Below are 27,377 nucleotides of genomic sequence, written 5' to 3' on the forward strand. Positions count from 1 at the left end.
CATTTGGAAAATATATGCGAATCGGATCTCGTCCATGTTAACTTTACAAAAAACTAAAAAACCGGGTGGCCTCGGAGTGCAAGTCAGCACACACAGTTGTTTCTCTGAGGGAAATAATCTCAACGGTTTTACTGGCGTAATGGTCAACGCAGTACGGTTAACCTAAGCACCATAATGCGGATAATTGTGGTCGTACATCAGCTGAACTTACGATGGATAATTATTTCTATCAAAATCTTGGGTAACTACAATAGCTGTATAGCGGTCAATCTGGTTAAGTTGATTTGAGTTTTTAAACACACGGTGCACACATTTTTATCATTATTCATCGCTTTTTAAACAACGCGCAACTCGTCTATGGGCCAATATTTGGGCTGTTGAATATTTGGACTTCGCAAACCTTCATATGAACTTACGGTAGACAAACAAATCATCATCTTTAACTTCACAGTAAGTGATTATAAAGTATCGGCTTCTCTGATTATAACCACCCTTTTTCACTAACAAAAATATGCTTCCTTTAGCCTTAATGAATGCCTGACTTCTTTGCACGAAGTCGTTCCTGGCCTATTGTCCCATTTGTACCCCATAATACCACCCATCCCATTTGATGATATACAATGTATATATCAAGGTCTTGCATTTTTCGCGTCAATTCTTCTCTAAGCCTGTAATAGGACCTACAGGTTGGACTAAACTATGGATATAAATATTATGTACGCAAAAACGATGTAAGGCAAGAGAAAAAAAAATATATTTATATAATAAAAAGAACCTGTAAGAGGTCTAACAGACGCCACGGGAACACAACAGAATACAAAATATACTTTTAAATTTTATGACATTTATGGTAACCCATTTTGCTTGTACTATGATCAGGACGAGCCTTTCAGTGAAGCATGAAGTTCAATATTTTATTAAATCCATATTTGAAAATAAAATACCTTAATTTAACACTAAAAGAATAAAAAACCTTTTAACTCTATCAAACAAAGCAATTACTTTCGCCCCTTTCAGTTATTCTCATTTTGAATGAATCCTGTAAACTCTCTACTATTTGTCAGTTAACATGGAACAGTATAAAGCTTTTTCTCCAATAACCATACTGCTTGATATCAATATGCACCATTATACGAACCAAAGAAAGTTGTAATATATATGTATATATGCACAGTCAAATAGTTAAATGTACATACAATGATCATGATGATAATAACATACCCTCCACTGCGAGCGGTGAAGACAAACATTAAGGTAAATGCGACGATGAGACAGAGTCCGACGGTGACCATAGCGCAAATGCGCGTAACGGTTGGGGACGGCATTGTCCTTTGTTCACTTAACAGCAAACTGGATGGCTGGAGAGCTGCGTAACAGGCAGCTCGAATGTCTTCTAGCTGCTAGTCACTTTTGTTACCGATGTTCTTGCCAGGAGACGTATTTTGACTCCGAAGAAGAACTTAGCCTCTAATATACTTCCCTAATGCTTTACTGCAGGTGCTAAACAGTACGAGCATTCACTGCTCGTATCAGAAGGTCTAATGGTAGTGCTAGAAGTCCGTGTGGCGCTCTCAGTTGTCACACACACACTCACATTGAGACACACACGCGCACACACATACACACATGCACACACACTCATACATACACACACACACACAAAAACACGCGCGCAAAGAAACACAGTAGATAGGCTCGCGCGCTTGAATAAACGTGCGAACGGGGAAACACTCTAAGATGTATCAGTTTCTTCTTCTGCTTCTGACATCAAGTTCGGTTAACACTGTGTTAACACCGCTGAAGTACTAATGTGATATAGTCATTATAATAACAGCCATAAAGGTGGCGTGCTTCTTCGCGTCGAGGTCTGGCTAGCTAAAGCACAGAAACAACGAATCACTTGTAAAACTCAAAAATGTTTTCCCGTGGTATATTTTTAACAAGCGTCAGCTTGTACTGATTGGCTGGGCGTTGTCGTTCGGTAAACAAAGACAACGCTTAACTACAAATCAGCTGCAACTGACGGCAGCAGTGAATGACGTTTGTCTGGTCGCTTCGCAGATTCGTCCTGTCAATTTCTCAAGACATCCTACCAGTTTTCACAAATGCTGATATTATACTTTTAGCTACAAGAAGTTTGTTACGTTATCAATCACTTATTAAAAACGAAGTACTTCCACTAACTTGAATAAATCAACAGCCAATGTTATCTCCAAAAACTTGTTATATATGTCTAAGCAACTCTTCGCTCCTTGTCCAGTGAATATCATGAGCAGTTCATTCGCTTAAATTTAGATCAAATGGATGTGAGTGTACGTCTTCTACGGTGTGCACAGCCGTTGGATTAAGAAACATTAAAGTACTACGAGTACCGCAAATACACCTATGTAAGCTCCTTCTTAACGACTGGTACAGACTGAATAGGGTCTGCGTCGAAGATCTTACCATTAATGCAGTTTACGCCGCTTAGCCCGCGTGCCCGGAGCCATTCAGAGACGAGTGACCACCAACCGCTCCCTCTCTCAGTAGGAGAGGGATACACGAAACGTCAAAAAACGGGTGAGAGACAGTACGAGTTAGGACTTGTTGACAGGTCAGTTACAAGCGTCATCATTACATAATTTTTCTACTCCCCTTCGCTCCCTTAGAAAAAAAGCAGACGAAGCTATTATTGAATAGGGGCATACGTAATAGAAAAAACAATTAACATTGCACAACTACGTATTCATGTGTAAGAACTAAGTAAAGTTCAATGACCAACCACTGAAGCCAAACAATTTGGATAGCTGATTGTAGATCTATGATATAGTGAAACATCTACAGTATGCAACATAATCGATGCCAAAGACAAAAAGCTGAACAGAATTCAATATACTAATTAGACAATTAATTCAATGCATTATTATGTCGTTGACATAAATTCCGATGAATTGACGATTTGGTTATCGGCACGGACTCCAACAGAAATGGCGCTCCTTGATAGCTTTAATGGGTCATATTAAATCGACAATCTATTTGAATCATTTGCGCTCTACTAAGCAACGCGCGAATCGATTCAAAAGCTAGCAGACGACGTACGGTCTGAAGAAAGAAAAGGGTACCTTTTGCTCTAGTGGTTTCGAAATCATCAGACGCCGCCCTATGGTATTCTACATTCAACAATAACAACAGACAACAGACGCTCCGAGCTTGAGATGAAGGGAGAAGAAGGTCTATTAAGAAATTCACTGTAAATTGTGGGATTTGTGTTCGGAGAACGTTAGAAACGTTACCGGTTACTTGATAGTTTCGACCATTGGAGGGATATTTCGGCTCTAGGAATCGGGCGCTTAGAAGCTTAAGGAAGAACGGGCGCTCTGTTTGCGTATTGAATAACGAGCCGGATACCGGCAGAGTGAGATAACACTACACAGTGAGTGACTGGTGCTCATTCTTATCCGAGCTGCAGGACAAACTCATGCTAATTCTAACTTTCATAGAGTGTTTAAAAAAATGGCAGTGAAACATTAAATTTAGTTTTTTGTTGAGCAATAAAACTTACCCTGAGTAGTAGTCCTCTGTCAACAGAGCCTGAACAACTCTTAGAGCGCGCGCACAGATAGTATTTGATATGAGATCTGTCCCGTAATAACAAAACATTCGTCATCGTACCGTTTGCTAAAATTTAAAAAAACGTCTGCTTACCCAGAATCTGGAATACATTTTAGCATGTAATTCAATGATGAAGATAGCTTCAATATCGTTCGTACCAAGAAATCGGAAGTTATTATGCTACCTCAACCTAACCTTAAGAATTTGGCAGAATATTTAAGCTGGGGTTCTTAACGCGAAAAATTGGGCGAAATACGATCGCTTTCCTAGATTACATATTTATGTTTCGAGCTTTATGGCCAGTACCGCTGTTAAGCATACCGTCGGACGGCTGGCCTCCAGCAGAAAATAAAGTGTGTATCAATGTTCCTGCGTGTTGCAAAGATTGTCCTAGATTATACCTAAAAGTGTCTAGCGAGCACCTGTCAATTCTACAGTAGGATCATTGTGAGGGCATTAAATTCTCTAGAGCATAAGCTGGCTATGACAGGAGAACCTAAATCGGAAACGGAACCACTGATTTACTTACAAGTAGAGTTAAAACATTTGATATATCCGACTGTGTTCAGGTTGCCTGGAATTATTAAAACTATTTGAATTTCTTGTTTAATAAGACATGAATTCGAATGCATTTCGCTTAATTCTCGTGAACTCCACGATATATATATATATATATATATATATATATATATATATATATATATATATATATTGATCGTTGTACTTTGCAATTAATTTTGTGTTTTGTATGTCCTTGATGCAAGTAAAGAATAGCCTACGAATAGCTCGGATAATTTGTTCTGTGTAGTGATTCAAAGCTTAGACCAATATGATTCAATTAAAATAGATTTTTTTCAAAGCTGAAAAACAAACGGAAAGATATTGGAATTGAATGTATCAAATACCCTAAAAGTCCTTACATTCGTACGAGGCATTCAATGCGAAGTCTCATGGCTTCGATACTGGTATTCCGCTTAAAACAGAAATTTTTCAAATGAACTCACGCCATTCCCCTACCAATACCATTTTCCCTATAAATGGTAACCCAGGATTGAAACTTATAATAAAGTTTGCATCCTCTATGTTTCTCCTTCTACACCTTAAAAAAGTATGCATAGAAGCTATCTGAACGACTTTACGTCTTTATGAACATTTATCTTGTAATTTGGTGAGACTATATTGTAAACTGGTATTTCTCTTAATTAACGCGATTGGTTGCTTGGTAGGTTCAGAACAAAAGCACCGACATTATCGCCGAATTTAATGGATATGTCAGCAATTGCAATGAATGCTTCCGGGGAGGACCTTTCGGTAGCAGCTGGTGGCGATACTGATAAATTTTCACCCCCATCCGACGGGGGTACTCCAGATTGCCAAGCGTTGAAGGTTCCAGATGAACCCATTCCGATAAAGGAAGACGGTGCGTTAAGCTGTATAGAGATTTTGTAAGCTATTTGAAGTTTATGATACGACCATGTAGAGTTTACGTACAAATGCTTTATGCACTTGTATTATCACAATGGTTTAGACACTACTAAAATGCATGAGCGGGGTTTTCAACAGGGGAGCGTGAAGAAAGAGAGGTACGAAAATTAACGCTAGAAACTCTCCTACGAGAAGGCGTGCTAGAAAGTGGAGACGGAGTCCTTTCGATGGAGTACATGGTAAGTTGACGTTGTATCGTTATGTCATTACATTTTTGTTCTGGTGAAGATGAATTATCACCTTGGGGTTACTACAATATTAAATGCCGTGCGCCTCATAGATTGTAGCTGTAGGAGACAAATCGTCCAATTCAAAATTCTTCTAAGCTGAATCAAGTTTGGTTATGTTAAACGTATCCTGATGGTAGCTTAGTGAGTAACGTATTTGTTTGTTAATCTTAGGGACGCGTCGTGGTCTAAGTTCCAACCCTGGCATAGAGAGACTTCGTTGGGAATGCCTAACGGCGATACCAGAAGTGAAACTCGAAACATAGAGACAGACATTGCGTGTTGGTCCAAAACATTTTATCGGTTAAGATCTTGTTTAGACTGGAGTATCATGCTTTGTTCCTGAAGCTTTTTTCATCGCAAACTTTAGTTTCTGTGCTAGTAACTATAACGAATATTTAACGTTGAGTTTGTTTTGAACGATTCATTGTCCATGAATTGTTCAATGTCGATTCATTGTCATGAAAAAGACCTAAGTATGCATGTTTAAATATTCATTGCAGGGAATGCGTTTTACTGGCGATTTACTTCCAGATGGGTCAATTCGATGGGGTGAGTACTAAGTTCGTAATTACTACCTTTTGTCGGGTAAACCTTCTTTGGGCTTCTAAGTATAACAAAACTATATTGTAAGTCCAGAATCGCGTACTAGGTATACACCGATAACACTGAAGTTTTTTGTCGGGGAAAACCGATGCGTCTTAGGTGAGTCTGGTGAGGTGTTTCCGAGTCCATCAGCCTGGGCAATCCACTGTAAACGCATCACACAACCTGATAAGAAGACATCATGTGGCTGGTCACAAGTCAAGTAAATGCTATTTACTATTTTATTCATTAATAGTACTTTATAATAACAAAGCGTTGCCGAAATGTCCCTATTATCTCAACAATCTAAGATAAACACGAGAAGATAAAACTATGTGACGATAAGTCAATTATAATTTACATATTAACATATTTCATGCCCATACGCTGGAACTGTCGCGTGTTGCTTCGTGCGGTGTACGGACAGTTTACAAGTTCTGCCGTCTTTTCCTTGATCGTTATAGATATAAAGGTCGTAAGCTGGAGTTGTACAAACAGGAGTGGCTGCATAGACACAAGACAGCGAGGCCATCCAACATGGGTAACACTATCACCATCACGACTACGGCAACGAGCGCCGCATCGCTTGTAAATCCGCTAACCTCTGCGTTGGCAGCTAGTACTGCATCCCCTGTTGCAGCTGCGGCAGTGGCGGCGATGGCAACAGCGGCAGCTGCTGCTGCCGTCGGGACTGGTCTTCCCGTGTCCCCACCAGCACCAGCGGCGGGGCTATTCAATGTTGCCAGCGCTTCCGGAATTGGTGGTGTTACCCTTGCCGCCCCAACAATCGAGCCTACCGCCACATCTGCTTCTGCAGCCACGTCCTCTACCACAATTGCACCTACGACTGTGACATCAATGACTCTGACGGCCACTGTGACAGCTTCCCCCGTAACAACTGTCACCAGCGTTGCACCTGCTGCGACTATACAAGATGCTAAGCCGTTGGCAGCGCAGAACAATATTGTTGCCCCAACAGCTGCTGCAGCAGAAGGAGCAGCTGCAAATGACCCCACAAAACCTCCGGAAGAGGAGGGAAAACAAGGCAAGGGATCCATATGATGGAACGTGCAAGGACGATTGTTTGCGAACGTTCAAGATTCATAAGAGATTGAAAAACTATTTTATTACAAGGTGTAGTGGAGTTTGAAGAAATCGGCCTGGATACAGACGAGCAATGAATGAGGTTCTGTAGTGTAGTCTTTGCCTGTTCAGTTCCTCTGTAGAAAAAGTTCTTCTATATATATATATATATATGTGTATATATATATATATATATATATAATCTACCGTTTCATCTGAAGATAGACCCGTGAATCTGAACTCCAGTGTTACCGGCTGTAGTGTCTATATACTTCAGCTGTCATTTTTTCATTGTTGATATTGTACTAAAAGTATTTATAGCGAAGTAGTAAAGGTGCTAACTATATTACTCCGTTTAGCTTTTGAAGCAATGATCCGCGTTGGCAAAACGGTTATCCGAAAACCGCGCTGGTTCATTGAAGCAAAACGACGTGCTCTGGGCCTTCCGGGCGAGGGTCAAGACGACAACAAAGAAAATGGGTCGAGACAAGGCGGCTCAGACGGAGACTGCAATGGAGCAGCTCTCGACAAACTGTTAGTTGTCCCAGTTTCTTTGTAGCTTCTTATTTTTAGAATGCTAATCGTACATTGTATACATACATAATAGCTGCACATATTATTGTACAGATAACTATTCAAGTAAGCACATGGAAGCTATTCTAGTCAGCTGTACGTCGCTCCTGTCAGAATGTATTGCACATTGTCCCGTAAGTTAGTTGTCATATTATTCGTGACAACTATCATTGATCGTGTTTGATTTCGCCTTATAAGCAAATTTTTTTCACAAAGCTTATACAACTCTCTCTCCTAGAAAAAAGATCGCAGCATGAGTGTCAACGTTTGTGGCGCGGGTTTACACAGCATATAGCGGGATTAGGAAAACTAACCTATTCATCCACTGTGTGTTAAACCGCGCACGCTTTTAGGGGGCATTCAGTCAGTTCTTTATTGTCCGAAGTGAAACAGCTCGTACGATATGATCGTTAGTTCATTAGGGAATCGACATAGATATTCCTGCTACTTAGAAAGTTGAAAAGTACATATGTAAGCTAACACCCTTTGCTGAAACGGTCGCTTTTTGTGCACATAACAGGCCGGAGAATCCGCAGTATGATCCGGTGACATTTGCCTCAATCGAACGGCTTCAACCATTTCACATTTCGGTCTCCTCAAACGTTCTCCTGCTCGTCGATTTTCATTGTCATTTGAGCAAGTACGTTAACTTCGACAGAGAAATTACTAATTCTTAGGAACATCTAAATACGTAAGGTCATCTGATATCGGTCGAAGTACCGCAAATGCTATGCTGAGAAGGAATCGTTAGTTCAACATTTTTTACAACAAAACTGTTTACGAGCATGACTCATGAGTTGCTGTTTAATTGCACCGGTTAGGCCGAGTTTAACTCGTCTTACCTAATATATGAAATGTAGAAAATATGAAATGAAGGAACAGCCCAAGATCGAGGGACGTGCTTCGCTGTGTTCGACTTAGCCATGACCTTCGGGCTTATATTACCAAAATTTAATAGCCTGTACCTGTTGATTCTTAGGACAGAAGTGTGCGGATATCTAGGTGGTACGTGGGATGTGGCTACGCACGGTAAGTTTAGACAGTTTGTAACTTACTGCATCATTCCAGGATGCTTGTATTTGCGTTAAAATCTAGAGTAAGCGTGAACGCTTTCTAGTGCAACTCCGCAAAAAATCTTCCTTCTTCAGGACCATTTGATTTAACTATAGGATAGATAATAAATGATGGTGAACTTCTTAGTAATGTCTTCGATAGTACAGTTTTTGAGATTTTTCTAGAGAAAATTGTTCTTGTTATCTCCCAACAGCTATGCAAATCACCCAGGCGTTTCCGGTGAAAGTTCCGCTCGATTCGGCTGATCACGCTAAGGTTATGGAAGAGGTAAATAAAAAACCAATAAATGTTGAGATCTTAAAAAAAAAAGTACTTTTTTTACATTTTACTTTATTGCGCTTTTAAGAACTTAAGCTGTAACGGATCTGCGATGTGCAAAATTTTTTCTAATACGAAGCCAGGTACTGAATGCTGCTGGCGAAAAACAAGCGGGTAGTATCTAGGTAAATTCTAGTCGTTCATACACGTAGATTTTAGTCGCGCAATAAACGTGTCAGAGTAATAAATTGCCATCAAAGTACATGTTTGTTTAATATGCGTTTAGATACAGCTTTCAATGTGCTCGCGAAATCTCTATCCAGTTGGATGGTACCATTCACATCCGAGACTGTCTCCACACCCAACGAAGAGGGATGTTTTGAAACAACTCGACTACCAGTTGGACATGCGTGGTGACAACGAAGCCCAGTATATGCCTGTTATCGGTCTCATTTGCTGTAAATATTGCATCTACTAACTTTAGTCTATTCCACCTACACACGCTCTTAATAAGATGTTCTTAAATTTAATTTTAGATTCAGCTTTAGCAGAAACTTATTTATTCGATGTTCTTTCAGTATATTCTAAATATATTAAAACTGACTCAATCAGCTCTAGATACCTTAAAGCACAGCAAGCGGCCAACATAGCTGAGGGCCCTCTCCTTAATTTATTATGCAACATTTCACCGGATGCTCGTCTAATGCAGCTCCCCAGGGTGCTATGGATTCGCTGACCGAGGCTGAGCTAATGTTGTACTGGGTAATGCCTCCGCCGGAGAACCGCCCTCATGAAGTCGGCAAAGCCATGAAAATGGTGTATGCGCACAACCAGGACAGCTTCCTAACTCAGGACCTCCTCATGGAAATGGTATGTGTTGTCGCTTTACCGAATATTTAAATATCAAGTATAATATGAGAAGGGGCATAGTGAGTATCTGCCTGGATATCCTTTCAAAAAAGGTTTTCATCCCAGAAATAATTGTCAAACATTATGGCTGGCGATACTGGAATGTCCTTTTATATTATGGTAATTTTTGTTTTGTGCTAATTTTACATGTAGCATCGAAACCATACTCACCAATTGAGTACTACGGGCACACTATTTCATACATCATTATGCCAATTCACATAACATAATGCGGTTTGGCGAAATAGATTCTTGTTATTTTATACTAGTGCTGCTTTTTTCAGCGTCTTCTTGCCGAACACTATCGCAACGGAAATCGGCTAGCCGATTTTACAGCTTCAACAACGAGCTCACCACCACATACGGTCTGTATGTATAGTCAGTGTGCGTCGATCGATGTGAACGGAACTATCTCTCAATGTATTTCATGTTATAAATATATGATTCTGAAACGTTTTCCTTGCTCATCGCTTTCGCCCTATGATGCGGCTAAACTAACAAGGAAATATACTTCAATACGAATCTCGTCGAATCGCTTAGTAAGGTCTATCAAAATTGATTGTTACTGTGTAGTAAAGGTATTTACATTAACAGGTTTGGGATCAACTAAAAACGTCCTTAAGTACAAAGCTGCCTCGGGATCTGCAAACAACATCGAATTCTAATGGACAAGGCGGCGCCGGAGGTAATTTTTTCTTAGGAGTTTTTCAAATTTTGCAAATCGATTGAACAAATAGGTTTCCTCGCATAATTTACATTTCAGGTGTAGTAAATCGTTTTACTTTCCAGCTCTCTACATCCAAAATTCACCTATTTACATTTAATTTTACGGTTGCCTTTAGTGTAATGTTACTCAAAATGGGAACTGTATAGTGTGGAACGAGTTAAGGCTGTGCTCACGCATAAAAACCTTTTTTTGGTGTACATACCTGGTTTGACAGAAAAGCACCGCAGTAAAAACGGCACGCTCGGGACACCTTGGGTTCTCTCTAGCTAATAAAAACATCTCATGTATTCAAATTTTTTTATTACGAAGGTCGACCGGCTGCAGCTCCTTATCTACGTTCTTTTTTATTGATAAAGTTGAAAACAAAGTGTCAAATAAAAAGCTTGTTTTATTATCATTATTATGGTTTGTTTTTATCGCCTTAACAATCTACTGGGTTTATCCGATATAGGTGCTTCCCAGGATACTGCAGCTCAAGCTGTGCAGCACTTCTGGGAGTTCGTGCGCGGTCTCATCATTCCAAACAGCATTTTACAGCAACAGCAGCAACAACAGATGCAACAACAACAACAACTGCAGCATCAACAAATACAACAACAGCTTCAACAGCAGCAACAGCTGATCCATCAGCATCATCAGATTCATGCACAACCCGGTACAAGTAAAACATAAGGAGTTCAGGAAATGTGGCCAACGACACGCGACAACTTGGTGGAAGCGAAAGATGATCTGTTGTTGAAACATAGCAATGGCTTAGTTGGAAAAATTAAGCGTACTCAGTTTGGACTTTGTGAATGAATGGTAAAATTATCAGTCTAAGAGAATCGATATGCAGTCACCAACGGCCTGAATTGCGGAATGTGTGCAACCGGCTTTTCATTACTTTTTCATTTGCTAAGCATCATTTGCGAAAAGATACACATTACAAATATTAGGCACCAAATTCTATGGGATGAAGCTTGCATCAAATTTTCAGCCCAATTTTTTTTAGCAATGAGAGCCCTTTCTTTTTACAGTACATCGATTAAGGAAACTTATGGGCAGGGTGGCGTCCTTCTTCTCGTGAGAGTGAAAATCTCGTTATCTAATAATAGAAAATTGAACGAGGGAAATTCGTAGGTGTTGGTTGTTCGCCAGTCTCCCATTACTAGGCTGAACGCAAACAATAAGCCCAAGAAATTTGTCTACTGGCGAGCATACTATTCGGGTGTAGTCATTATTTTTATAGTAGTATCGCTCAGCGAAATGGCAAAGTTTTCAGTTGTGTTTCATCTTCCCTTTTACAAGTAGGCGACATATTTAAAGAAGTCTTTTGCGAAAAACGCGAATAGCATTTGCTCTCCAGGTTTCTCTAGACAATAGAATATAAAATTAGCATGGTCATGTAGTGTAGAGCTCTCAGTTCCACGAATGTACACGAAGCATATGGGATATGGACTCCTGATTACTTTGTGTGCCGACAGTGCTTCACAGAGCATTAAGTGGAGATTAGGATTTAACAACAGATGCCGAATGTACAGAATTAATCCAATATGTAACCGATTCGGTGTCGATAAAGTCGGACGTACGTATATGCAATAGGAACAAGAGCAAGACAAAGATGGAAATAGTAGTTCTCTGAACGAAGCTATACGCTATATCGTAAGGGTATTTGTAGATACGTACATGGTTACCAATTTTATTTTTCAGTTAGTAAAATATCATGTTTTTAATTACTTATATGGACAATAATTGTCCATCACTTGTATATGTTCTCACCCCATTGTGATTATTCCTGGCCAACTATTCTATTATATTTAGCGTATACATGGATGAGTAAAGAAACTTTATGCAGCATCATATTGATTTTGGCGTATTTTTTCCTGTTCTATCCACGTACCCAATACTGCGTGTTCATACAAACGAATTGTGTACAGCTTATTCCTATGACACGGTAAATTTTCTTGAGGTACAGCAAAAATGGTTAGTATCAAACTGTCACATCTACTTACCAGTCACCTAAAAAAGACGGCTTATGTGCGTTATATTTTTAACTAAACCAGTGTAAATGTAATTAACATGGTAAAATTGAGTACTTTGAGGAGAAGATGAAAATAATGGTATGGGTGTTTGCATTTTTGTTAGAAAACACATCAAAAACATTTCAGATCGCTTCTCTTGTATAAGTTCGAGAAATTTCAACCAAAATTTCGCAGTTTTCTTTCGTTTCGTGGGCTCTTTGTGTCGTGGGAATTATCTTGCCTACCATTGTACTGGGACTGTGAACTCGAGGTTCCCACTATGTGGTCGTCGTACGGTCTCAAGCTATCACGATTATAGTCGTACGGCCGATAATAGTCTGAATGAAGAGCAGTGCCATCACGATTGTAGCAAATGGCGTTGTTACACTTATCTTCACAGCAGTACATTCCTGAAAGCATTTGAAATGCGGTTATTATTATTCAACATTTACCCATTTGCTACCTACATGAATGTGTACCATACATACATTGAAGAAAACAACAAAGACCGACAACCAATAGTCTGGTGAAGATCGAAGCTAGCCAAAAGAAAGAATACACCCTATGCTCATTCGGCATGAGGAAGACAAATTACCACTGATCTTATTCGTGTTCTTTCACTCAGGTACTATGTTTTTCAATAAACGTGTTTCGTTGAATTAGATAAACTACATCTTTTGTAGCTAATTAAATTTCTTCGCTTAGGCGACCTTTAGGCATTTCTCTAAATGCCACCTACGCAAAGAAAATATGCACGTGATGATACACATGTCATATTCACATATTCTAGTAAAAAGTTTTTTGCATGAAACAATCCAGTAATGATATTTCTATAAATGGATAGTATGCACGAAATTCAAATTTTAGAAAATCTGGCATAGTTTAATTAACTGACCGTGAATATGATGAGTAATCTCTACTCCCTTTTGCACATATACTTCACATTTCAACAGCGTTCTAATGTGAAGTCGAGAGCATATAACTCAAAATGGAGAGTGCAAGTTGATCATATAATCAGTATTTATTGTTTTTAAATGAGTACGCTCATATCGGCTTCATTGTGTCATATATTCAGTTCACAAACGTTTAAGCGTTTATCACGGTCGTTATCCAAATGTTTAAATGTGTGCCAAAAAAGATAATAGGTCAGCTGACACTGACCATCATGGTCGCATCCATCCAGTTTGGCAAGACTGCATGACCGGGCATGCTGAGGACAAAGTAATTGTCCTTCGGATACAGCTGGACATCGTTTATCACGGGGTCGTCCCAAATAGTTGTGTGGCGGATTATGGGGTAAGGCGGTCGATGGGTCCGTCAAAAAGAGCACTGCCACGTACACCAGTATCGACAAAAATAATTCCATCACTAGATAATTTGAGGCCGAGCTTGATCGTCCTGTAACAGTATATTGTTCCTTTGTTGTTTAGATACAATTTACAATTCACGTTCATCGTATTTTTTTTCTAACTATTGTTACTATCATCGTAGAATACCTCAAAATAAATTACACACAATCGTGCACAACTGCAGGTTAGAGTTGTTCAGCAGGATATCTTATTTACATCGTCCGTACAAAAGCATTTGGTTGTTTATTGATAATATGAGTTAGTGGGATACTAGGCACCAGTAACAAGTAAAAAGAACGTGCTTGAAATGAGTACTGGGTTTATGATATCTGACTATGTGCGGGCGTCGCGAGATTACTGACGCGTGAAGTCACCATCTCACAATAACGATTCTATGACTGTGGCTAGTTAAGGGTGTGCCCACAAAAGCATTGGTATCGCCCAAAGCCAGTCCGCACAAAAGGTCCGTTATTTTCATCGCTAATAATGTTTACGCAGGCTACATTCTCCTAAATGGTGACAACATGAGAATCAGGAAACTTAATCGCAGAGAATCAAACTAATAACACATAATGAGTCCGCCAGCAATGTCATTAATTCAATCTACATTCGTTTGTTTAAAAACTGATACTTCTAGATCATATTTCTAGGTACTCACTAAGCTAGAAACACTTATATAGTGACGGCTTGTATGTGAAGTCTCAGTTGTCTTTTAGCGGCGGAAACAGTTGGTCCTTCAATTTCACTGGTATCTGAAGCGTTCTCACAAAGCACGTTTCTACGTCAATATCATTCAACAGAAACGTTGTTTTGAAAGACAGAAAGCACGCTCGACAGTCACAAAATGTCCTTTCATGAGCTTTTTTTCGCAACAACATTTAATTCAGATATGGCACTTACGTATTTTGCGGCTTTGCAAGTCTAAATTTGACACGATTAGAAGATGTCAGCTGTTTTCATTCAGCTAACAGGTCATCACTCTGGCCGGAACCGACAAAGAATTGGGTCTGCGGGCTAGCAGGTGCTTTGCAGAAGTGTCCACAGTTGACGTTAGCGCTGGTATACGCCGTCGATGATTACGGCTCCATAACGGAATTTTGTCTGCACGTTCCGTTCAGCTCCCGCTGGGTCACTTTCACTTCACATTTACAGCATATGACGAGTAGCCACGTTTGGTACGATGACCAGGGGGCATCGTAGTAATCATCTTGCCGCTAGTAAAGTGCGGCGATGGAGTTCAGCGGATTTCTCTTTTTGACCGTTGTAGCTACTCATGATAATGGTAAAATTAGAATTCGTTTTAACGGTGTTCGTGCAGATCGTGCTAAGATTTCCTTTCGCTGTAGGTGTCACTATGCAGTAGTACTACTGTAATTTTCGGTAACGTATAACAATTTACACATTTAAGTGCTGTTAAAACGTTAAGCAAAATTCTAGGATTAACACAAGCACCCGATTTGACGTTTATGTAAGGTAAACTGAAAACATAACCTTTTATTATATACATAAATAATACAAGAGCAAATGCCAAATAACCAGCCACGAAAATTTGTTCTGTCTATGAACGAAGTACTGAGCAGAATGTTCTTTACGTATTTTCAAATCCTGTGTGTGTGTCGGAGTGGGGGGGGTCTAGCCAATGCTGAAATATAAGAAAATAAGTAACCCTCAAAGAGGTCATCAATGTGTGTTTCTAATTAAGATCGTGTTTTTCGTGTGCTTCTTCAGTGGCCTCTTTGATGAACTTTCAGCTTGGCTAGTTGTTTCCGTCTTCTTCTGCTATACTGATGTGCTAAAGTCAGCAACATGCCGTCGTCGCGCCAACGAATATCAAATCTGGGCCCACTTAATTAAGGATGAAGAAAATAAATCCTCACTGTAGGTGCCAGATAATTCAATCCCAGTTTATTTGCTATTATGCGGTAACGGTATGTTTGATATGAATTCCATTAAAAGTATCTATTAAAAATGCGCTTTTAACATGTAAGCAAATATAGCTAGTTGACAACGTAATATTATACTTTTAGACGATATATTGGTAAATTAACACTCATTATTAATACTAATGTTTCGTAATGCCTGATAATTTTGAACGATATTATATTATTTTTATTTTATTTATTTACTATAGCTGCCGGTAAAGTTTTTGACAGAGTTTTCTTGAAGCGCAAATTAGTGACGCTCATTACATGGATTTTCTAACGTTAATTGAACGACCATACGTGTTTAAAAGTGGAGCCTATTATCTTTTCTAACAACTGGATTGGTATACTCGTACACCAATTTATGCACCTTCCTATCGAGAAATGCTCGAAAGAGAAGAGCTTATAACGGTAGTTCGCGTCAGAGCTTATCAAACCCAAAATTCATATCCAAGTTAATGTGCTGTTTCAAGTACTGTGCTTATTAAAGTGACATTTTTAATTGATAGTAGCTTTACCTTGTTTTTTTTAAGATTACTGGCAACGCACTGAAATGCGTTACCCCTAATCAGTAAAATTAATACAGGTCTTCCATGTCTCATCGATGTGCAAGTTTTCAAACTTCACTACTATGCCGTAAAAAAAGAGGAACGAAGGCTGAGTTAACATGAGATAAAAAAAAACAAAGCGTGGAAACATTACTATCAAGATTTTTCATGTTATTTCCTTATTAAAACTTACAATAATTTTATTCCCTGTTGTCTGTACACACATTCTATCTATTCAGAGCGAACCAGTAGAAGCACTTCGAATATTGTACGGTATATATTTATATATGCCGTATAATATTTAATAATATATATGCTCCAAATTGTATCTGTCACGCATTCTATAATGTATGATATAATTCATTCATACATACATAAATTTTTGGGTTAAGCCTGTCTTATTGTTTTACGGCCTTTTAGTTTCATTATCCACAACTTTTGCTTGCAATTTCTTAGCAAGTATTACAAATTTTCTAACAGATCTGACCTGCCTTCTTAGATATCCGCGATTTTTCGGAAATATGTTTATTTAGAAGCGACAGAAACGTCACTTTGGAAAAAAATATTGTATTGGCATAGCAATACACGTATAAAAAATGGCTAAAGCGCACTATAGAACGATTCATAGATAAAATAATTGTTGACTGTTGTTCTACTGGTGTCAGTTCTTGATATCTATTTGTAGCTATTATCGTTAGAAATGTATCTTTCGAATACGTCCAAATAAAGTTTTGATTCAGTCTTTTATCTGATATAAGTCTTATATCTGACAAGAGACAACTCATCGATGGCTATGCCGGTCATGTTTCGTTTATCTCTTGTTTATTTTCTGTTTTCCCTTTTCGGATCGAAGGCACCGACTTCAGTCAAATTTTGACCAAATGATAAACCGGTCGAATCATATGATTCAATAAGGGAACTAATGACAATTACTGAAGGGTTATCGAGAATTAGCGTATTCTAAACGATTGTTTCTGTTGTCCCAGGAGAGTCGAGAGACAATGAAGAATGTGGCGTACTGTTCACAGCTCCGGTTTCAGAACAGAGCCAAAACCGATTTTCAGTCTGGGCGGTTAAACATAAAATCGCAGTAAAAATCGTGATTCCGCAGGCCACCGTTGAAAAGCATCGCAGCCCATCATGGCTGTATCCTATCTGCTTAAGCGTCAAGCGGCCAACAAATTCAGGCAAAACGTGTACGCGAATCACCAAGTTCACAAATGCGCGACCTTGCTTGTTGAAAGTTATAATGATCTTGCAGACACCTAAAGGCATGACAAGAAGCTTCCTACATACATGCATTTCAGGGCTTAGTGGTTATTCGTGAGTCTTACCATTTTTACCGACATTCAACGTAGAATTAAGCTAACATTGAGCTCGGTGCTCTTTTGACTGAAATTAGCGTTGATTTCCTACTTAAACTTCAGTTAAAAAAAGTCTGCCTTAAAAACAGAGTGCAACTACGTGATCTGTGTCCCGACTCGGTTAAGCTTTCGGTGCTATCCATAATAAATTAATCAAAAAACGGGCGAGCGTCGAAAGCGAATCATCAAAAGAGTTAAACTTTCTCAGAGGAGAGCCGGCTATACGGATTAATAATGTACTTGCACATGTTGAAATACATTAACACCACCGATGTAAAACAGCACAAACGGTCTTAAAAGGGAACCTAAAAATTTAATTTATCGGTATGGTCGAGACTTTCATGTGTCGTACAGAATGTTTACTCAACCATGGTATCCTCACAGTTATCACATGACGGCATCGCCTTAAAGCCGCACAGTTTTTATCATTGTAGTAGATCCAGTGCAGGATTCTCAAAGAGTTATTATTAATAGTATTGTTGCTCTTATGCTAAAGATTTTGATGGTAATTTAAAACGAAACGTTAGCCTTAGGCAACACCAATAAATAAGTTCCGTAAATATTATTTTAACAAACATGTCTCACACAAGGTATCTTCGTTGTTAAAGAAATTCATCCTACTATGCGAAGGACCCTCTATAGGCATAAGCAGAGATTTCAGAGAAAATGAATTTCCGCTCCAACCGAATTGAGCATGAAATCACTAAAAACATTTACATAATCGTTCTGCTAGTACACCTAACTACCTAATAAGGTCTAGAATGAAAATGCTGTTCGTAAACATGTCATGAACTGAATATTCGTGAAGCCTTACCAATGAAGCAATCGTTACACTATAACTAACTTATTTAACTTTGTGTCTGAAAGTAATTATCTGAAATGGACCATAGAACTGTGGGCGCATTGAGTAGGACAAACTACTATAAGAAGCTAACTTCAAATAAATTTAATTTAGTGTATCGTTGCAATATAAAGACCTACTGCGACGTGAGCAAAAAATCTATCTCAATATTATTATTAAATAGTTTTAGTTTATGAACAGTGTCTCTGATTCTTATGTAGCGGGTATGTATCTGACTGTTTTTTAGGTAAAGGTTTTTTGGAAGGCTAATTTTAAAAGTGGCCGAAGGAACGTGTCACCAAAACAGCATTTCGATTAAGGTATTTTCTATATTTGACAGGAATATAAAATAGTACTATACAGGATACAAGCGGAATCTACTAGTTTATGCTAATACTTGTGTATTCTCAACGCCATTCGAATGTCCATCTTCATTGGTAATATAATATTGAAAATAACTAATTTAACAACAACAGTGGAAATACGTTTTTGAATGCTACTTGCTAGCTGTTGCTGGCGCCAATTTGAAATGTACATATGCATATATTAAATTGAGAACAAGCTCAGAAACAAATTATATTCAAGTACAAACATTGCAGAATTACTTTCACCGTTATTCGAACAGAACATCAATTGTAAGGAAACCATTCTTATAATTAAACAGCAACAAAAAATGTTGTCATATATCTATTGTATCTAAATCCATTGTACAGTTGCAATGAAGTTCACCGTTAAGCTAAGTTATATAACCTGTGAAGGTTTGTGGCTCAATCGACATGGTATGGAAGAATCGGACACCATAATCGTCTGATAGATGTTATTAATGTAAAAAAATAGTTAAAATTGGTTAGCGTTATCATTCATTTTCCATAAAGATGGGACATTCTATCATGCTAGCACGGGGATATTTCGCGACATTATTTTCCTCTTAGTCAAAAATAGCAACTTTTATTGGCGAAATAGTATCGAAGAGTAAACTAGCGGTAGATTCGTCTCCTTTTTTCATTCACGTACAATGACTAATCATTTTATAAGTTGTTTTTATTGGTGCGTCTACAACATATGGCTTATAGGTTCTAAGAACCTGATCTGAAACATGTTTCTTTGTCTTTAGGTCTAAGCAATAAACACAACCAAACCATAAGATACATATTTGATTTCCAAAACGAAGTGTCCGTACGTCGCATAAATATTAATAGGCACGCAGACATATACCCGTAGGACTTAGCTTTGTCCTTACAGGGCAGATGCGAAGGATGATTTTATGTTTCTATTACCTAAAAACAAAGCAGGGAACTCGTTGCCAAATTACACTGACTAGAAAATAGCGTTGTCAATTAAGGTAAGGCTCATTGCTACAATTAGTAGTTCAGTATATGAAAATATTAGACTCGCAGAAAACAATTAGGATAGTTATATGCCTGGTCTTGGATTTAATTTGATTAATTCGACAATGTTTAATTACTAGTTAAAAGTATCGCAACAGTCAAAGGAGTCATCAGCTATATAACTTGCTTAAAAGGTAAAAGAGATTAAGTTAATGGCTCTCTTTTTAGTGGTAATCGCAAGAAAAGATGGCTATAATTTAAAAAAGAAAACGTATCGTCTCAATCTATGCTTTCGGACCCTGCATACACTAAAAAAGAGTTGTACCAACTCCTGTCTCAATAAACGTTTGACTTACGAGTAGAAGATTTGCAAAAAATTGACGACGACGGTGATTAACATCTTCACGTCTACTTTGCAATAAATTATTGCCAGTGGGTACCTACTCTTTCTCCACAAACGAGCAATATTGTTTCAAAAACATGAAGAACCTTTGTGTGTGGTCTGATCGTAAATGACCCGTTAAGCAAACAGTTTATTACATATATAAATACTTTGATATTCACAAACGATATATGCCGCACAGCAAACTACATTGTATCAAGATAACTATAGTATAGATGTTAGATTTCGAATTCGTATTTTGCAATGGAAATAACACCTAGTTAACATTTGTCCATTACGCTTTCGAATAGTTTACAGGTTTCTTCAAAAATCATTTTCGGCATTTTCAACAAGTTTCACAATTTCATATGTACAAGACAGACTTATCCCAGCTTGGCATAAATCACTACAGGAGCAATAAATATGCAGTCTGACTTTTACACTGTAATATTCAAGTTTTGAATAAATATTCTCGTGTTGTTAGTCTTCCTCGAGCTTTCTTTTGAGACCCTTCTCACCCTTGAGACCCTCACCACTAGCAGGCGCTACAACTTCGTGTGATTCGACACTAAAAACTTGCTCTTCAAATGCTTCTTTTCCATCTTCTGTCATTTCGACACTTTTCTCTACCTCATCTTTTGGAAGAGAGCTAGACTTTTCATCGGGTACTGCATTATTATCCTCGTCAAACTGAACTTTTTCACCGGCGTCTTCTCCTGCAGTAGGAGCAATGGTTGTGTCTTTTATGTTAGTTTTTCCCTTAATTACATCTTTGAATGGTGCGCTTGTCCTCTGCCATATCTGGACATAACTTTCAGAGAGCGTTATCATTTGTGGCAAAATTTCAGTTACGTGTAAATCTTGCAACTCGTACCATTTTCCCGACCCGCGGTGAAGGACATGGCAACGGTAAGTTCCTGTTCGATAGAGTAAAGAAAAAGAATTTTATAAATGTTGTAGGCCATAACTATTTTCTTCATATATGCATACGAACGTATATGAACTAAATATAAATAAAAAGAGCGTTAAAAACCGCCATATTTAAACAATCTGCGTAATTTTAATTATGCTGTTATTAAAGCATCAATCTTGGGTTATTTCGCGTACCTTTATTAGGCTCTCCTTCATGAACAATGTTAGCAACAAGATCATACACGTTCTCGGGATTAGCTTTTCGTGCCTCAAGCGCGAGCACATCTCCGAAATCAACGTTGCGAATAGGGAAGTTAACAATTGTGGGATTCTTCTCCGTGAAAAACGTGTTTCGCGTAAACCGCTTCATATAAAGTATTAAATACCTGAAAAAATACACGCAAGGCATTAAGTTCCAGATATGATATGCAAGAACACTGGGGTACATACAGCCTTGTGTTCCTGCTTATAAACGTCCAAGTCAATTTACAAAACGTTTATCACCTTCCTGCCTGTTAAAAAGCTTTGCCAAAATTTTGGGTCACACTCACTTTGGCAATTTAATTATTTCGAAGCGTTTAAGGGTGTTGTCCTTGTACGTCTTATACTCTTTTTCCTGGATTCCGTTGAATTTGGCCATGATTACACTTAAGGGTACCTGAAAATAAAAAAAAAACAAAAAATTAAATCACAAATTGATGAAACAAATAACGCATTGCACAGCATAAACATGTCATTTACGAGTCCAAAATAGAGTTTTTTTCAAGTTGAGTTCCGGCTAATAATAAATCGGTGGCACTGGCTACCACAAACGATACAAATAGACGTGACAGTGTAATAATTAGCAATTCTTGAATCACCTGAGGAATTATATTTTCACGCTGGTCATCACGAAACAAAGGCTGCGACGGTAAATCCACGGTGAGGTACATGAATGGCATTTTTTCTTCCTGTTCAAAACAACAACGTAAAGGTAAATATCACATTAATACTAAATGCGTCTTTAAGACAACACACTTATTTGTACTATAACAAAGGTAGGAATTGACGTCAAACAGCAAGGTACACGAAGAAAAAATACTATTTACGGACTTTTACTTCATATTCAGCCGGATCGTAAACTTTTGGTTGGTGCTCAGGGTCTGTTGGAAACAGCTTCTTTGAATATACCTGAAAAAAAAAACAAGAACGGGATATTTAGTTTACACTGAGTTAGACTTGGTAAAGGTGAAAAAAATATATATATTTAGATAAAAATGAAATACGAAGGAATATTGCACTGAATCTGCAGTTGACTTCAACAATAAATGAGATTGTTAATAAAATATGCATTTGTGGACTTTCTCAGCCTTAGAAAATCATAATGGCGATTGGAAATTTCATATATAGAGTGAACTGAAAATCCCAAAAAGCTGCTGAAGATAAGACTTACCCTCATTCGTCCCCTAAAAGTTTTGTAGATAACTGAGCTGGAATCTTTGTTGGTACCGTTAAGAGCAATGTGAAGCGAATTCAAAAACCAAGATAAGAAGTCTACGGGATCGCCCTGATTCGTGATTTGAAATCTGAAAGAGTAGTAGCAATGTACACGTTTCGCAATTTTGACCTATCTTATTCGATATTAAATTTCATAATGGAGACATTGAGCAACTGCTTTGAGAAAGTAATGTGCCTTGAAAGCACCAAATGGGAGAACCAGAAACATGGTAAAATTAACCGCGTCAACCCGGATGTAATATCATATAGTGGGTATACAAACCTCACTGTCATTAGTCTAGCGAATACCTAATTTATAAAGTCACTAGTCAATGACCCTGTTAAGATCAAATATCTTGTTTCCATCGGCACGCACCTCTTTTTTGAGCAGAGAACAACAGCCTGCAACATTTCATGCGGCGACACGTGAGCTTTGAAGTGGCGTGGGTTCCACAACTTTCGAAGCAGCTCACCGAATCTGTAAACATAATAAAAAGTCATAACGAAGAAATAGTCTATATATAAATATTCAATATGCTTTTTCTATTCGTATATCAAACAACTAAGGCACATGTTACATTTACAGACTCACGGAAGAAGTACACAACAATGACACAATTGTCATAATACGTCGTCGACTGTGGTATAGAATATGGAAAGCATAAAGCTCTAGTAGTACTGACAAAAGTAGAAGTTGGGGTTTTCATGACAAACGACAAATTGTATGGCCTCGTGGCTATAGAAATGCGTATATCGGAAATTCGAATATTCGGCCTAACGGTTTTTTCAATGGTACTAACGTCTGTTGCCACTTTGTCCTGCTTACAGTTTCCTGGAAGATTCAGATTTGATGTGACGACAGCTAAGTTAACGCTTCATTATAATAGTACGTGTTTATACGTTACGAGTGAATATACCTTTGTACAATGAGAAACATGTTGTCACCCGGAGGTCTCTTGATGTCTCTGTAGTTTTCATCCCGTAACATATAGTCTCTTAATGGGGCAACCCCGCTCAAAGCTTGCAAGATGACGTTGCAGTAGTCATTCGCCTTAATGTTGTTAAGGCCTACGATCCCAGGCAAATACCTCGTTCCTTAAGAATCGTCACAGATGAACATCATTTTAAATAAGCGTACTAAGAACTTTAAAAACGAAAAATATTGAGCGCAACTTCTTATTGTGAGGCAGTCGTATTTTTAACAATTACGTTTCAAACATATAATTAGTCAAAAAAAGTTGCCCAGTCATATATATATATATATATATATATATATATATATATATGGAGAGAGAGAGAGAAAGCGAGAGAAAGAGAGAGCAAATAAATTATATGTTCTTATGTGTAATATAGTAAACTCACTTATTGCGTATTGTGGTCTTTCGCAACAGCCGATTAAGTATTGCATATTAGTTTGTTGTTCCCCGTGAATATGTAACCTCTCTCAGAACTTATTCGTACTCAAATATTGCGGATGATCGCTTCATTAATTACCGTCAAGCGCAATCGATAGCTTCTCCGTCTTATCGAGCTCCTTAATGTCCTGATGAGAGAATCTTGGCTGTAGTACGAACAGGATATCATCTAACGCAGAATCGACGACTCGGTAATTGTCGGGAAGACAGAAAAACTCGAGTGACTCCAACTGGAGGAAGACGTGATGACCTGCGTGGACACTATGGGTATACGCATGTGTTGATGGTCCTCGGCCCTAAATTGAAAAAAAATGTAATACTTGACGTTTATTAGTCCGCGATTTCTGTTCCTATGGGGTACATGCGTCTCATTTGAGTAGACAAGAGAAGGCAATGTAATGTGGACAGAATAAATCAACGGTTTTTATCATTTATTTGACATAATTTTATACTCCTCTGCATATACAACCAACCAGCTAAACAAATTATTTGGCAAACGGCATGTTCTTTTCAAATCTAGGACTGATATAATTTTTAATAACCAACTAGCATGTCTAACCGTAATTTCTTTTATCTTGCTTTAACAGCAATGCTATCAGCATAGTGCGGACCTAAATAGATTGTTAAAAATTATTCCACGTTCTGAGTAATGAAAGAAGTTGTATCAATAATTAATGTTAAAAAAGACAGGTAACATACCTGGAAATATTTTCCACAAACTAAACAGGCATAAACATTGATTCGACTTAAACTAACGGAACAAAGCTTCTCGAAGTCAAAATCAAGCACGCTCCTGTTAATTGTATCCAAATAGGGACAGCTTCGACTTTTTGCAGATTCTTTAGACATTTCAGTTTAATAGCGAATAGATTTCTAATTGTTCGAAATCTTGAAGCTCAGGAGCTTTACCAGAGGTTCTACAGAAAAGCCTTGACAGTGAAGGAAAAATCTTAATGGTCCTAAAAGTCACACTTAACACTGCACAGCACCTTTTTCACTAGGTATTTCTTGTTACTCAACGTTATGCGGATATAGTAATAGCGAATGTATCCCAGCCAACGTAAGAAAACGTTTCTTATCGAGTCGAATGCGCACCGGCGTCCTTTTATTTGTTTACTATTTGCTAGCAGAAGTCCGCGTGAAAGGAGAGGAGAACTCTAGTGGAAAGGGTGGCACAGGAACAATGATATGGCGCCGGACTTTGCAGGCTGTCTAGAAGGAGAAAAACTTCCACCTGAAGCAGTTATGACATAGAAAGTCTTAGTGAACGGTAGTGTACCCGAAACATCGTAACAACATCTGAGAATACATTAGATAAAATCTCGAATGAATAGATCGTTGGCCGGAAGTCAATGGTAGAAAACTTGTTTCAAGTAGCAAACAACGTCTTGATTTCACACAAAAAAAAATCTTGCTAAATCATGTAAACTCATGCAGAGACTCTCAGAGGGGCTCCAGGTACCTATTATCATTACCGCTACTGAAGGTAGTAGCCTAAGTCAACATAGCGGATATAAGCTGAATAGAGCCTTTTTGTACCTAATCTACAGTTTAAGCTTACCTTTTTGTACTAACCTGAATACTCAATAGTTCGTACTGCAGGCTTTACACAGTTTTTTGACTTTTTCTATCTATGAGTTTCTGGCCATTGTGTCTAGTGTAATTTGTTATTTTTTCCGGATCTCTTTGGTAGGTCTGTTAGTCATTTTTTTCCGACGTTCCCTTGAGACGCATTTGCACCGCTTAAAATATTCAAACATTAACTCTATTTATAGAGAGTCATGTATTTCTGGGGTAAAATTATTGCTTCTGAAATCAATGAAATCGATGAATTGTGACGAAAATGAAAGTTGCATCTTAATCCGAAAAAGTCTGACGACTGTTTTAATAAAATTGTTCAGGCACTGCAACATTGATAATTCCCGCATGTGAGATTTATTAACTGAACCAAGCGTATTCTACTGCATATCTCAATGTTGTATAAATAATTAGGCCATGGAAAGAGAATTATGGGTCAACTAGTTCAGTTAACCTTATCAGGTATAGTATGTACGACCCGGAAGCCCGTGTACTATTAATTCACGTACATCATTGTGCTAGGCGAATTTGTTATATTTTTTATATGATATAAAAAGAGTCGTTGATTTATTTCATAGCAACCATTGTGCTCAAGATTCGTTCCGTTTGTAATAGAGTTGGTCACCAAAAATAAGTTCTGGTTGTTTTTAAAGTTGGTTTTAACCGCGACCTTTCGAGTTCTGTGTCGTCATAAAAAAACAACAACAATAAAGGAGAAAACATGCGTGCACCACGCATATGTTTGCGAAATGTAATGAAGCTGTTATAGTTGAAAACAAACATACTTGGTCATTACCAGTTAGTGACTCGTAGAGCTAACAATAAGTGAATTTACAATACAAAACGATGATAATGTCTCATAATATGCTTTATCTCATTAACTTTTAAGGCACAATTTATTTTAATATTATATAGCGGCCACATATGTTTCTAAAAAGTAGTATTGCAAAAGAAGATTTAGCTCATTAAACTAAAGCGATTTGTTTAGTTTCGTTATTATAAAAATCTCCTCCAGTGAAATGCAGCTTCTTTGATTCGTTTCCTCAAGGATAAATACCACGGCGTTTCTCAATATAAGCAGTTTAGCTTTCTTCTTTCTTTGTGCTTATCCATTCAAATATACTTTATGGGTCCTGAGGCCATGTGTCCCTCTTGGCTGGCTTGCGATTCAGTAGCCCCCTAAAATGATCCTGCCGCTTCTTACAATACTACCGCTTCTCCCTGCCCTTCCAACTTACCGTTAGCTCATCCTTGAGTACCAACAGCAGCAGAATGCTTGGGAAGCAGCGATCGCTTGTCACCGCATCGCAACTGCAGAACTTCGTGGAAAAAGTGAAGATGATGGCGACCTTTATCACTGCACAGGCTTGAATCGCCGTGGCTCTGTGTCAAGGAGTTCTTGCGATTTCTAATAATATTGTCTCGGATACTAGCGCTCCTGACGCTGCTACAACTAATAAATTTCAGCAGCCAGCTGCTTGGCTGCAGTTGTCGCCGGCCTTTGTTTGTTCCCAGCGTGATTTTTTACAGATATCCGCGCTTGAAACTCTGCATCACCTAGGGAAATAAACACGCCCCTAGGCGTCTGTCATACTCCGGACATGGAGCAAGGGGACGGGCAAGCCTGGGGATGATGTTCGCTTTTAATGAAGGAAATGATGTACTAGTAGTACGCCATTTTTATACTGAACACGATTTAAATAATTATCGAAGAAGAATGGCCAGAGAACTCGTAGATATAATACTGAAG

At 38.3% G+C, this 27,377-nt stretch overlaps 4 protein-coding genes and 1 long non-coding RNA gene across 13 annotated transcripts in view; 2 read left to right on the forward strand and 3 right to left on the reverse strand.

The window, feature by feature from the left end:
• LOC111247374 (puromycin-sensitive aminopeptidase-like protein) overlaps window positions 1–2,464 on the reverse strand; it is a 46,803-nt gene extending 44,339 nt beyond the window's left edge. For 2 of the 3 annotated variants that reach the window (XM_022798179.2, XM_086982954.1), the window contains exon 1: window positions 1,222–2,439. In XM_022798179.2, the coding sequence (XP_022653914.1) occupies window positions 1,222–1,325 (104 nt within the window). In that variant the 5' untranslated portion in view covers window positions 1,326–2,439. The other variant, XM_086982952.1, reaches the window with a different exon arrangement.
• A 681-nt stretch (window positions 2,465–3,145) lies between these two features.
• Window positions 3,146–13,183, forward strand: LOC111247087 (MPN domain-containing protein-like). Its single transcript, XM_022797644.2, has 15 exons — window positions 3,146–3,412; window positions 4,818–5,011; window positions 5,155–5,255; window positions 5,807–5,855; window positions 6,009–6,111; window positions 6,353–6,933; window positions 7,331–7,505; window positions 8,065–8,184; window positions 8,524–8,573; window positions 8,812–8,885; window positions 9,163–9,334; window positions 9,586–9,746; window positions 10,070–10,150; window positions 10,380–10,470; window positions 10,964–13,183. The coding sequence occupies exons 2-15, from the start codon at window positions 4,855–4,857 to the stop codon at window positions 11,182–11,184; spliced, it is 2,136 nt and encodes a 711-aa protein (XP_022653379.1). The 5' UTR covers window positions 3,146–3,412; window positions 4,818–4,854; the 3' UTR covers window positions 11,185–13,183.
• LOC111247089 (uncharacterized) lies at window positions 10,883–14,914 on the reverse strand. 5 transcript variants are annotated; one of them, XM_086982957.1, is made up of 4 exons: window positions 14,762–14,897; window positions 14,520–14,613; window positions 13,674–13,910; window positions 10,883–12,922 (listed from the first exon to the last, which is right to left on the reverse strand). In XM_086982957.1, exons 3-4 carry the CDS (start codon window positions 13,876–13,878, stop codon window positions 12,690–12,692), a joined length of 438 nt encoding a protein of 145 aa, XP_086839083.1. In that variant the 5' UTR covers window positions 13,879–13,910; window positions 14,520–14,613; window positions 14,762–14,897; the 3' UTR covers window positions 10,883–12,689. The 5 variants fall into 5 exon arrangements, with proteins under 5 accessions (XP_086839083.1, XP_086839082.1, XP_086839081.1 ...); XM_086982956.1 differs by lacking the exon at window positions 14,520–14,613 and having other exon boundaries at window positions 14,762–14,914; XM_086982955.1 differs by lacking the exons at window positions 14,520–14,613; window positions 14,762–14,897 and adding an exon at window positions 14,196–14,446.
• A 130-nt stretch (window positions 14,915–15,044) lies between these two features.
• LOC111247090 (uncharacterized) lies at window positions 15,045–19,522 on the forward strand. 2 transcript variants are annotated; one of them, XR_015323285.1, is made up of 3 exons: window positions 15,045–15,203; window positions 15,590–15,739; window positions 17,318–19,522. It is a non-coding gene; the product is annotated as an uncharacterized LOC111247090 (long non-coding RNA). The 2 variants fall into 2 exon arrangements; XR_002671953.2 differs by having other exon boundaries at window positions 15,053–15,241.
• Window positions 19,523–20,352: 830 nt separating this feature from the next.
• Usp39 (ubiquitin specific protease 39) lies at window positions 20,353–25,169 on the reverse strand. Of its 2 annotated transcripts, XM_022797646.2 has the most exons (10): window positions 24,749–25,169; window positions 24,129–24,345; window positions 23,552–23,729; window positions 23,011–23,112; window positions 22,591–22,723; window positions 22,251–22,328; window positions 22,019–22,108; window positions 21,710–21,816; window positions 21,354–21,544; window positions 20,353–21,163 (listed from the first exon to the last, which is right to left on the reverse strand). In XM_022797646.2, the coding sequence occupies exons 1-10, from the start codon at window positions 24,896–24,898 to the stop codon at window positions 20,727–20,729; spliced, it is 1,683 nt and encodes a 560-aa protein (XP_022653381.1). In that variant the 5' UTR covers window positions 24,899–25,169; the 3' UTR covers window positions 20,353–20,726. The 2 variants fall into 2 exon arrangements, with proteins under 2 accessions (XP_022653381.1, XP_022653382.1); XM_022797647.2 differs by lacking the exon at window positions 24,749–25,169 and having other exon boundaries at window positions 23,997–24,135.
• Window positions 25,170–27,377: the final 2,208 nt, after the last annotated feature.

Source organism: Varroa destructor, unplaced genomic scaffold, assembly GCF_002443255.2.
Source record: "Varroa destructor unplaced genomic scaffold, Vdes_3.0 BEIS01000003.1, whole genome shotgun sequence".
Classification (NCBI taxonomy): Eukaryota; Metazoa; Arthropoda; class Arachnida; order Mesostigmata; family Varroidae; genus Varroa; species Varroa destructor.